Below are 11917 nucleotides of genomic sequence, written 5' to 3'. Positions count from 1 at the left end.
AAGCAATCCTTCTGCCTCAGCCTCCCAAGTAGCTGGGACTACAGGCATGTGCCACCATGCCTGGCTAATTTTTTCTATATATTTTTAATTGTTCAGCTAATTTCTTTCTATTTTTTTTTTTAGTAGAGACGGTGTCTCACTCTTGCTCAGGCTGGTTTCCAACTCCTGAGCTCAAACAATCCTCCCACCTCAGCCTCCCAGAGTGCTAGTTCCCTTTCTTTTTCTGCTCAACCCTTTAAGAAATTCCATATAGGAATATTTCGAAGAATCTTATGTAATTTTGCCTTCTAGGTAACCCTCTTGGTGGTATTTCTCTTTTCTTTCTTATGTACCTGTGTTCCTAAAGTGTGGTAGGTGGACTCTGGGCATTTCATAGAGTAGAAAGGGTGAGCTGAAAATCACACCTAGTATGGAGAGACGAGTGTGTGACCTTTGGGGGTGGAGAAGGAAGTTCCTTTAGTGGTTGGGAACATCTCCAGAGCCCATGAACGTGCTCAGGAGTGCATCTGTACCTTCAGTTCAGCTGTGACTGTTCAAAGTGAGTCCCTTTTAAGATAGTGTTGCCTTTCCATTTTGAGATTCGCAGCCCTACCTACTGAGCCGTGGGTAGCTCAAGCTAATGCTAATTATACTTGTTTCTGATGGCTTTTTTTAAAAGTTCATCCTGAAGGATCTCTGCCATACAGGTTGGCTTCCGCATGGCTTCCTCTTCTCTGCCTTAAGCAGATTGGTGTGAGAGCATATATTCTGATGTGCATGCTGTGCTACCCCGCTACCTTCTTTCCCTTGTTTCTTTTTTTCTTTAATCTTTTTAAAAATTTTTAAGTTTTTTAATCCTCTCTCATAATTCTTTATTTCTCTTGTTTCTTTTCAGAGTAACCAACGGGTCGACCTTTATAAGTGGAAAGACGGCAGTGGGGAAGTTGGCACAACCTTGCAAGGCCATACTCGCGTAATCAGGTAGACACAAGCCCAGCACAGCTCCTCATCCTGTCTCACTTTGTCGCAGTCCCTTAGGGAGTGAAAGAGTGAGGCCGTCCTCACATGGCTTGACCCTCTGGGTTGCACTGGCCCTGGGCAGCCAGTGGGTCATTAGTGTTCACTGGTGAGGAACATAGTGAAGAACAATGGGAATTTAGGAAGCATCATCGTGTAGCTGTTGACCCCAGTCCCAGGAGACGCTTAGACAGATGCAGCCCGGTCCAGAGTAGAGGATTAGAGCTGCCACAGGAGGTAGAGGAAGTTTTGCAGCGGAACCCCCTGGGTCACCATCAGCAGTGCCCAGGAGCACGTGGAGACACCAGGGAGCAGCCCTCTGCTCTTCCCCAGCAGCAATGGGTTACCACACAGCTCCTGCAAAACACTTACCCAAATACACATTCACCCCCCATGCAGGCCTTCCAGTTGGCTTCCAGAGTGTTCCTTGATCCACTCTTTCCTTGGGTCATGTTTGTGGGTTGGGAGAAAATTTTCTGGGAAGTAGCAGCGGGGAGGGCAGGGGGTGAAGCTGACCTGGAAGAGATGGGAATTGTGAGACACCTGGGCCTGTGCAAGATGTTCTGTGGTGTCACTGCCTGTCTAGGAACAAGAGCACGAGTCGGGCACCAGGGGCCTGTCACCCTCCTTGAGAGCCACACGGCAGTTTGCTGCTGCTTAACAGATGTTGGGTTCACCCGAGGTACCTGTGGTGGAGTCTGACTTAGAAAATGATAACTCAAAGATTACTTTGCATGTTTGTCCTTTGTTTTGTCTGTTTATTCAGAGAGTGAGAGATTGTTTTAAGTTGAAAAGCTCCATTTCGTTTTTGGAAGCAGGTGATAGTGTAGCTGGTAACCACAGGGCGAAGGGCCTCAAAGTTTCCTTCCATGTTCGATTAACTCTTGTTCGTTCCCAAAACACGTGGGAGATTCCCAGCCCATTAACGATGACATTCTGAAGCCACTGGAAACTAGATTTGCTAGTGCTTTGGAACCGGACTCTGAACTTTTTTTCTTTTCTTTGTTGTTTTGTTTATTCCTTGTGTCCCAGCGACTTGGACTGGGCAGTGTTCGAGCCAGATCTCCTGGTTACCAGCTCTGTGGACACCTACATCTACATTTGGGATATCAAGTAAGAACATTAAAAGGCACAACCACCTGGCTGTGGGATGATTTTGGATGTTTATTTCAGAGATCAAATTTGGTTTGGTTTCCCCTAGATGTAGACCCTGAGATAAGGATTTGAGTGCGAATATATCATTTAGAAATGAAAGAAACTCTGGTGCGATGGAGAAGAGAGGCAGAATAAGGATCCTGAAAATAAAGGGAGCATTACCGGGTACATGGAGCAGGTTGAGTGTAATCTTACTGGGGAGCGCCAGGTGCTAGTGTGAAACTCTCCATCACAGGGGTCCCGCCCAGGGCTAAGGAATCAGGGTACTACACTGTCAGTCATTGGTGAAAGCTGTCCCCAGGGGTCTTAATTCCCTGGCACTTCAGCCCTGTCATGAAGGTTTGCAAAGTGGGCCTCAGCAGCCTGGGAAATCCCTTTGGCAAATAAACGCAGGTGCCGGCATTTGGAAGGTGAGCTAGAGTAGTTTACTGAGATGGCAGGTGACGGTGGGGGATTTTTTTTTTTTTTTTTGAGACAGCGTCTCACTCTTTTGCCTGGGCTAGAGTGCCGTGGCGTCAGCCTAGCTCACAGCAACCTCAGACTCCTGGGCTCAAGCGATCCTTCTGCCTCAGCCTCCCAAGTAGCTGGGACCACAGGCATGCGCCACCATGCCTGGCTAATTTTTTTCTATATATTTTTAGTTGTCCAATTAATTTCTTTCCATTTTTAGTAGAGATGGGGTCTCACTCTTGCTCAGGCTGGTTTTGAACTCCTGAGCTCAAACGATCCGCCCGCCTCGGCCTCCTAGAGTGCTAGGATTACAGGCGTGAGCCACCGCGCCCGGCCAATGGTGGGCGATTTTGGCAGGGCACAGACACACATCTGCGGCAGTAGACAGTGCTAAGAGACACATCTGCTCAGGTCTCTACTCTCAGTGAGGCTTCAATTCCCCATCTGTAAAAGGGCCCTAATGACCCCCTTGTAGGGTTATGCTCCATGGAGTAAAGAGTACAGAGACACTCAGCTCAGGGCCCGGCCCGGGATAAGGCTGTAAATGTCTATTCTCTCTCCTGTTGGAGACCAGTGTTCCCTGTGCCGTTAGAAAGCACTGCTCTGAGGAGTAGGCTGCACACACTCCCAGACTGGACACCCTCTCCTCTAACCAGGTCACTCTGCTTCCCTCATGGCAGTGGCTTTGTGAAGTCTTCACTGAAAGGTAGGACTGTAGGCAGAAGACAGGCTACGTATTGGGTGGAACAGACCAGACAGACCAGTGAGAGAGTCTCCTGGGAGTAAGGGTGTGTCCAGTTGACTCCACCGAGCATTGCGCATATTACAGATGACCACTTCAGAGGTGATCGACCTAAAGGCACTGCCAGAGGGGAGAGCACAAAATCCAGGGGAAGCGAAAGAGGTATCCTCTTACATAACACCCAGGGAGCTAATGCGGCAAAATTAGAGAGTATCCCTCATTTACATAAAACGAGTATTTTCATGATTGAAAGATACTAAATTCTTCTCAGCTTTGCTAAACGGTAAACTGAGGCCTCATCAGGTTTGCCTCATCTGGCTTCCTGAGCCCTAGGGTGCCACCCAGTTCTGTGATTTTACCGTTTGGTGGAGAGTTGCCCCTCTGACCTTACAGTAAACGTTGGAACCTCTCTCTGTCTCCATTATATTCAGAGCAGTTCTTTTTTTTTTTTTAATTGTGAGAAAAAACATACAACGTGAAACTTACCATTCTAACCATTTAAAAATATACAGTTCAGTAGTGTTAAGTATATTCACATTGTTATGCAAGAGTTCTCCAGAATTTCTTCATCTTGCAAAACTGAAACTCTATATCCATTAAATAGTAACTATCCCTCCCTAGCGACCACCCTTACACTTTCTGTTTCTATGAATTTGACTACTCCAACCACCTCATGTGAGTGCAATCATACAGTATTTATCTTTTTGTGACTGGCGTATCTCACTTAGCATAATGTCCTCAAGTTTCTTCCATGTTGTGACATATATCAGAATTTCCTCTTTTTGAAGCTGAATAACATTCCATTGTATGGATATACCACATTTTGTTTATCTCTTCATCTTTGCTTCTGCCTCTTGGCTATTGTGAACATTTAGAGTAGTTTTTTTTTTTTTTTTTTTTTTTTTTAATCTACCTCTGAAATGCTGATAGGTAGTTTCTTGTAGTTATACTTCGGTGACTATCACCTCATTGTCACTATAAGAAGTGACACAAGGAGGGGATTCTGTTGGCTTCCTCTCTCGCTACATACATGGCAGTTACCCAGGCTGTGCCGAATCATGTAATTTGTTTTCTATAGATACAATTATGTGATTTGAAATTCAGACTCAACCTCATTGAAGTGGCTGAGGGAAAGGTTTCTCTTTATACTTCTTTTTAAGGCCCTCACAGCAGATCTAACTCCCAAGTTCCCATTGAAAGGAAAATGAGGGGAAAAAAACATGTGCAAAGGGTGTAAAGCACCAGGTGGATGTACCTGTGAATTGGGCATTTGATTTTTTCTTTTTGTATTTCAGAGACACAAGGAAACCTACCGTTGCCCTGTCTGCTGTAGGTGAGTGTACACTCCCCAGCCTGTCTGCGTTCCGTTCCTTCCCGTCCCTTGCTCTGTGGCTGGGTGGAATTGGAAGTCCCATGTTGCAAGGGGCTTGCTGTAGGCTGCTCTCAGAACTAGAGTTAGGACTGTCGAATGTGGATCAGGGACTTATTTCAGAATTCAAGGACAAGAACCAAGTTGATTTGTTTGTAAACTTTCTACTATGAAAAATTTCATATGTTTATAAAAATAGAAAAAAATGAACTGCCTTTCTGTTCATCATCAGCTTTCACAGTTGTCATAGTACATCCAATTTTATTTCATCTTCACCTCCACCCACTGTTTCACCTCCACCTTCATCCCCCTCGTGATTTGAAGCAAAACCCAGGTATCATATCATTTCTCCAACAAATATTTCAGTATGCCGTTTTACAAAAGAAGAATCCCTTTAAAAAAAGCAACCATAATACCATACCTAAAAGTACCTAACATACTTAAAAGTATTAACTATAGCTCTTTAACATCATCAAATATCTAAGCAGTATTTGGATTCCCCCAATAGTTTGTCTTCTACATGCCCTTTTTTTTTTTTTTTTACGATTATTTGAATCAGAATCCAAATAAAGTCCATACTTACAAGTGGTTAATATATTTCTCATCTTTTTAAGTTGGTACATATCTTTTCCCTCCCCTTTTTGGGTTTGTTTTTCTTTTCCCGCAATTTATTAATTAAAGAAACCAGGTTGTTTGTCCTGTGTTTACTCTACAATCTAGATTATGCTGATTGTGTCCCCATGGTGTCATTTAATATGGACAAACTGAGTTTTTGAAATTACTTTCTGATCCGCCTGTTTTCACTGCTTGCTTGGAATTGACTATTTTTGGAATTCTCAATTGGGGCTACTAGGGAATATTCCCACCGCTTTCTGAGAGTAGAACGTGGGTATAAAACTGATATAATTTACTCACAGTGATAAAGCCTAATAATCAGTATTTTGGAATCCTTGATAAAAACATATATTTTCTGTCTCTTAAATTCTATTCCTTTGTATCTTGTTGTTACATTTGAATACACATTTGGTGTTTGCTCTAAAATGATTGCTATACATGATTCTTCTTTTTTCCTCTGTACCCCATGCCTTGTTTAAAGGTACATAGCATCACAATTATATTAAGTGGCTGGATTATGTGATCTCTGAGGTTAGGGACCATGCCTGTCTTGTTTGGTAGTATAGACTAGTCTCTTTGTTTGGGCACTACAGGCATTTGTGCCTCATCCAAGGAGATGCTTAAAATACAGTAGTCCCCCCTTATCCTCGGGGGATACATTCCACGACCACCACTGAATGCCTAAAACAGTAGATAGCATTCAAGCCCATATATGCTATGGGTAACTGGAACTGCAGAAAGCGAAATCGTGGATAAGGGAGACTACTGTAAATGTTTGTTGCATGGATGTAGGAATCAGACACCTGTGCTTCTATGCTAAGTGCTCAGCAATTCTATTCATTTAGTCCCCACCACCTCCATAGGCGCTTGTGATCTGATACATAGACCGGGTGCAGAGGACATGCAGCCGCATAAAAATACAAATGGTCTGTAAGTGCCCAAATCACATTCCCCTTCCTTCGTTTATTTTTATTTATAGGTTTCTAAGTTAGATTGGTTTTAGAGGAACCCCAAAAAGAAAGGTGGTTCTTTTTTCCAGCCCACTTGTTCTAATTGCTTTCTTTTCTGTTATAGGTTCTTCTAAAAAGTAGAAGTAGGAGACTTCTTTCCTTTTTGTACCTCAGTGAGGTTTCTCAGGGGTGGCCAAGCAACCCTGGGAGAAAAGAAGCAAATGAGAGGATTGTGGACCTTTATGGGCTGCTGAATCTAACATTCCCTGAGCAGTGCAGCCTGGATACTGCCTGCTCCCCAGGGTCTGTGGTCCCCATCCATCAGTGAGCTCATTGTTTATGCCCTTTGGGCAGATAGTCATATTTGTGTGTACTCCAGAGTGTTCTGTGTGCCTGAGAGCTCTCACAGCCTGGGACCTCTGTTTGACCCTGGTAGAAAGATCCGGGTAAAGCAGGTTGGATTGGGGGTTCCCAGAATCCTTTGGGAGCCTTTGGGTTCTGATGGGCCCCCTGCTGGGAAAAGTGCATTCTCTTAGAACTCTTCAAGTAACTCTGTCAAGAGGAGATAGAGCAAGCTCTTCTTAGGTACTTTCTCCGCTAGCTGGTGTTCTTTCTTGTAAAGAAACTGAGTCACCCAAAGACTACTCTACCTTGCTTCATCTTCTGAGGTTTCCACCATTTGTTCTTTTTTTTAATCTGCTCTTCTTGTCAGTTACCATCATTTGTTCTTAGATAACTTCAGATGACCTATGTCTCAAGGAAAAAGACAAATGCCTAACCAAAGCCAACACAGCGTATTTTTGAGCGGGGCCAAGCTCTGGGCCTCTCCATTTCCTGTTAGATTCTGAGTCCTTGCTCATGACACTCTGTGGACTGCTTGGATGAGGTTGCTCTCCAAAGCTGGGTCTGCTAGGGCTTTCCCCAGTCATAAACACCCAGCCAAAGGGAAAGGTCAAAGCAGGAATGTTGTGTGCTGTGTGAGCAGGGACAAGAAGAGGCAGGAAGAGTGCCTTTACTTTGGTTCTGGTTTAACATCATTAACTTGATTTATTAAGAATCAGCTGGAAGTGCTACTATGTCTTAGTTGTCCATATGTCTCAGCCCTTTCTGGCATCTCACATTATGCCTCCTGTCCTAAGTAGCTCTTCTGTCACTAATGCTACTTCTCTGTATTGGCAGAGTGGGAGGGAAAAGGACTGAGTTTGCTCAGTGCCAAGGGTGTTCCCTTTGCCTGACTCAGTGTGATGCCAGTGGCCGTGTCTGATGCTGCCACTGGGGAGATTAGAGTTGGGGGTGCACGTAACCTGTAGGGTAGAATTGGTCACCACCGGGGCTTATTCTGTGGCTAGCCTTCAGCTTGAGGCTGTGTTTTTCCAAGACTGTCCCTCAAAAAAAAAAAAAAAAAAAAGAGACAACATAGCTTGTGAGAGCCGAGGCTCTTCTGATTAGTCACTGGGTGTTAGGAAGGGTCAGGTTGTGTGACAAGTCAATTAGCAGCCAGCAGTGCCTCACTCAGCTCCTGCTCTGTAAGAAACAGCATCTTCCTGCTGATTTTGCTCAGACTAACCTGTAGATTTTCTTCCTGTGATTATTTCCTCAATTAGGTGACTGTGATCCTGTTCCATGTGTTAATTCATTGACTTTTTGGCTTCATTTTATCTGTAATGTTGGAGTTGGTGCAGTCATAGAAACTCGAAGACTTCTGTGCTTATTCAGCCAGAACTCATTATCCAGCTCCCCTGGATGTCCTGCGCTCTGCTTCCGAAATCACTAGGGCAGCAGCTTTCTTCCTCTGATTTTTCTTTGCAGCGGGCGCCTCCCAGGTCAAATGGAATAAAAAAAATGCTAACTGCCTTGCCACCAGCCATGATGGTGATGTACGGATATGGGATAAGAGGGTGAGTAATCTTTTTTTCCCCCCCAGTTGGTCTTTGGTCCTTCCCAGAGGTGTGAAGAGCATGTTATGTGTCCCAGGACTTGAGAGTCCAGGGGACCTTGTGCAGCATGATAAATGGCCTGGCCATTTTAAGCTCATAGTACCAGAGTATGTTTGCTTCTCAGTCTATTTGATGTTGAAGGAAGATGGGGAAGTGAAGCATTATGATGAGTGGTTAAGAAAATGAACTTGGACTAACCTAAGTTAGCACCCTATTTTGCTGCCTTCTAATTATGACACCAGGAAATCCACTGTAACTTCTCTCAGCCTCCGTTTCCTTATTTTCAAAGTATCATTTTGGTGAGTGTATCATTTAGGTCAAGCCTTGAGGACCAGGCACTCTTCTGGAATACTCAGTAGGCTTCTTATCCCTGGCCGTTTGCAAAGTGAAAACCTTTTCTAGGGCGGCTACCATCCTGAATACTTCTGACATAGATCACTGAGCAGGCTACTCATTATGCTCAAATCCCCTCTTAGAAGTCTGGACATCCCACCAGCCTCAAAATAGCCTGCAGATCAATCGTGTATTCTCACTGCAGCAGCTTACGTACTGATAAGGCATGAAAAAGAGGTGGGTTCCGGGCTGTGGCTGCAATGCAGAGTCTACTGGAAGTTTGGTATGTTGGCCTCCCTGAGGACGCAGGGCAAAGGCCTCCCTGCACCTTACTGCTGTGCTGCTGTCAACTTCTGTGAGACCCAGGTGTGAATACTGCTTCCTGCTTTGTGAGACCTGAGGCTAGAGATCTCAGCCCTTGTGGGGAGGGCTTGTCCAGGGATGTCCGGCTATTGCCATACATATGCAAGAGAAGAGGGAACTGAAGAAGAGATGGGGTGGCCGATACTGTCTGCTGGATTGGCTCCAGCACCTGCTGGGGAGCAGTGTGCTGGCTGAAGCCCCCTGCGTTATTAAGTGGTAGCTCGCAGGTGACAAGTGATTTCATAGAGCCTGGACGGGTGCATCGTCTACGTGTTAGTTTTTGTCTTCTATCCCTTTTAGTCCAGTCTAGGAATAGCCATTTTTCCCTTCTCTTTATTTCTTAAATTGGTGATTGGTTTTATTCATCTTGTCAGTAGACTAGCACTTTCTAGTCTCCCGATTGGCGACTAGATAACTAATAACTAGTAACACTAACTTCCCATAGCAAGCCTTATTTATCTATTTTGTTGAAAGAATTTTAGTTTTTTTGTTTGTTTGATATTGATACTTAGGACTTCTGCTCAGTGGGTTGTAGAACTTGTTGGTCATATTTTCACTTCTCTGGCACTTTCTAGTGTCAAAGCAGCACTGGTGGCAGCAAGCATCATAGGCTTCAAAAAGTGCAGTGTCAATAGTAACATTGGATCTTCATCCAAACTCATGTATGACTAATAATATTAATGTTTACTAAGTGTTTATTGTACACAAGTGTTCTAAGAGCTTTATAGATATTGATTAATTTCTCTTTATAACTAGGCTTTAAAGTAAATATTATTATTATCCCTGTTCTACAGATGAGTAAACTGAGGTACAGTTTGCTGCCAGGATTTAAACCTAGGGAGGCTGGTTCTGGAGACTGTACTCTTAATCTCAGACTAATGCTAATTATAGAAGTAATGTATGCTCTTTGTAGAAAATATAAATGAAAAAAGAAAAATCATTCATAATTCTACTACCCAGAGACAAATGCTAACATTTTGTTGTTTTCTGGGTGCTTTTTTAAAGCTTGGTTTATTGTATTGTATACATAGTTGTGTATGCTTTTTTTCATTTAACATTATAACAGATGCATTATCCCCATGTTATAAGCTCTTAATATAACTTTCAGTGGCTGTATCATAGTGTATCTCACAGCTATAGTATAATTGATTCATTTTAATTATTCCTCACTTATTGATAATTTAGGTTTCTGGTTTTCTAGTGTTTCAGATGACACCAAGATGAACATTTTTTGTATGTGAAGCTTTTTGTGAATTTGGATTATTCCCTTAAGAAAGGAAAATTTTAAATGCCTATATAAATCTTGCCAGATTTTTCCCAGAAATGTTGTGGTATTTTATATGTATGCCAGCAGTGATAAAAGCAGCCTCGATAACTTTGAGTATTATTTACGAATATCTTCCAACTGGATAGCTTAAAAAAAAATCTTGTTTTAATGTATGTTTCTGAGGTTTCCTTCTGAGTTCATTTTATGTATGCTTATTAATTAAGTGTTGTTTTCTTTCGTTCTCCTTTGGGATCTTAGTGCTCTGTCACTTTAAGATTCATGCTTTTATGCTCTTGGTTGTGGTTGGATCTCTTCGGATGTCTCAGCTCTTCTTCTTGGGCGATTGTGAGGAAGGGGAGTGGGACTTGTCCGACTGCACCCACTACCTGTATCCTTCATTAAAGTCATGCATTAGGCAGGAGCAGGAAGCAGTTAGGCTCACAGGCCCATTTACAAAGCATGTGGAGAGCTGGATAAGTCTTTTGGTGTTATTTGTTCGGCTTAAACAAAACAAGTTGGAGTTTCTGAAGGATAAAGGCAGTATCTGGTAGTATCCCTACTCAGCACCCAGCAGACTGTTACATAGTAGACACCCAACGAGTTCTTTCTAAATTGACAACACTCAGTGCTAATCTCTTGCAGAAACCCAGTACAGCAGTGGAGTATCTAGCAGCCCACCTCTCTAAAATCCATGGCCTGGACTGGCACCCAGACAGTGAGCACATTCTTGCTACCTCCAGTCAAGACAACTCTGTCAAGGTGAGTGGCGCCCATGGGGGCAGTTGGAGGAGCTGTGTTTGGGAGGCATCAGGGATGCATGACAGCACTTGGGAAGGAAAGCTATAGCATGTTAACATAGTGTGTGTGTTTCATGGGTACACAAGCTTCTTGGAGATCTGGACACGGAAACCTGGTTATGTTATGAGAGCAGAGTGATATAGTATTTATCTGATATGCCTCTTAGAATTTGTTTAGGTTTTCTTTGTTCCCTCTGTGAAAGAATGTCAGAGACGAAAGCTTTTAGGAAGGAAAAGTTTACTTGCAAAGAAGTTGTAAGGAAGTCAGATATACCCAACAGAGATACAAGTAAAGGAAAAAAAGCCCACAAATTGTGAAGGTTACCAAGCTTACAATTAGTCTATTTGTGGTGGAAAAACAGTTTCCTCACCCCATTATCATATCTGCAAAAGTTATGACACTTTCAGATGTCAGCATTGCAAGAGTCAAGGAAAGATTTATTTTATTAGGGATTCTCTAACTTACAGGAAATACACAAGTCTTTATGTGTTTCAGTGACCCTGTTGTTTTTGGTTTATCTCAGCGTACGTGTTTTTTTTTCTTTTTTTCTTTTCTTTTTTTTTTTTAAAGAGACAGGGTCTCCCTTTGTTGCCCAGGCTAGAGTGTTAGCATGATCATAGTTTACTACAACCTCAAACTGCTGGTCTCAGGCAATCCTTCTAGCCTCAGCCTCCTGAGTAGCTGGGACTATTGGTGTGCACCACCATGCCCAGCTAATTTTTAAATTTTTTGTAGAGACGAAGTCTCACTGTGTTGCCTAGGCTGGTCTTGAACTCCTGGCCTCAAGTGATCCTCTTGCCTCAGCCTCCCAAAGTGCTGGGATTATAGGCACAAGCCACTGTGCCTTGCTGTACATTTGTTTGTTTTTTCCTTTCCAACTTTTACGTGCGATGTGCACCCTTGAGCAGAATAATGGCAGGGCAGAGTCATCTGTGGTCCAAT

At 43.3% G+C, this 11917-nt stretch overlaps 1 protein-coding gene across 5 annotated transcripts in view; it reads left to right on the top strand.

Annotated features, from left to right (window-relative positions):
• WDR59 (WD repeat domain 59) overlaps nt 1–11917 on the top strand; it is a 65377-nt gene that overhangs the window by 12573 nt on the left and 40887 nt on the right. For 4 of the 5 annotated variants that reach the window (XR_001137358.1, XM_012641556.1, XM_012641555.1 and 1 more), the window contains exons 4-8: nt 875–960; nt 2029–2109; nt 4639–4676; nt 8087–8175; nt 10820–10936. Coding sequence is in view for 4 of the 5 variants with exons in the window: in XM_012641556.1 (XP_012497010.1) it covers nt 875–960; nt 2029–2109; nt 4639–4676; nt 8087–8175; nt 10820–10936 (411 nt within the window). In the remaining variant the exon portion in view is untranslated. Of the gene's footprint in view, nt 1–874; nt 961–2028; nt 2110–4638; nt 4677–8086; nt 8176–8207; nt 8914–10819; nt 10937–11917 lie in introns of those variants that run through there. The other variant, XM_012641559.1, reaches the window with a different exon arrangement.

Source organism: Propithecus coquereli, unplaced genomic scaffold (genome assembly GCF_000956105.1).
Source record: "Propithecus coquereli isolate 6110/MARCELLA unplaced genomic scaffold, Pcoq_1.0 Scaffold165, whole genome shotgun sequence".
Taxonomy (NCBI): domain Eukaryota; kingdom Metazoa; phylum Chordata; class Mammalia; order Primates; family Indriidae; genus Propithecus; species Propithecus coquereli.
The sequence above is the reverse complement of the archived record's forward strand: the minus strand, read 5'-3'. Positions and strand labels throughout refer to the sequence as shown.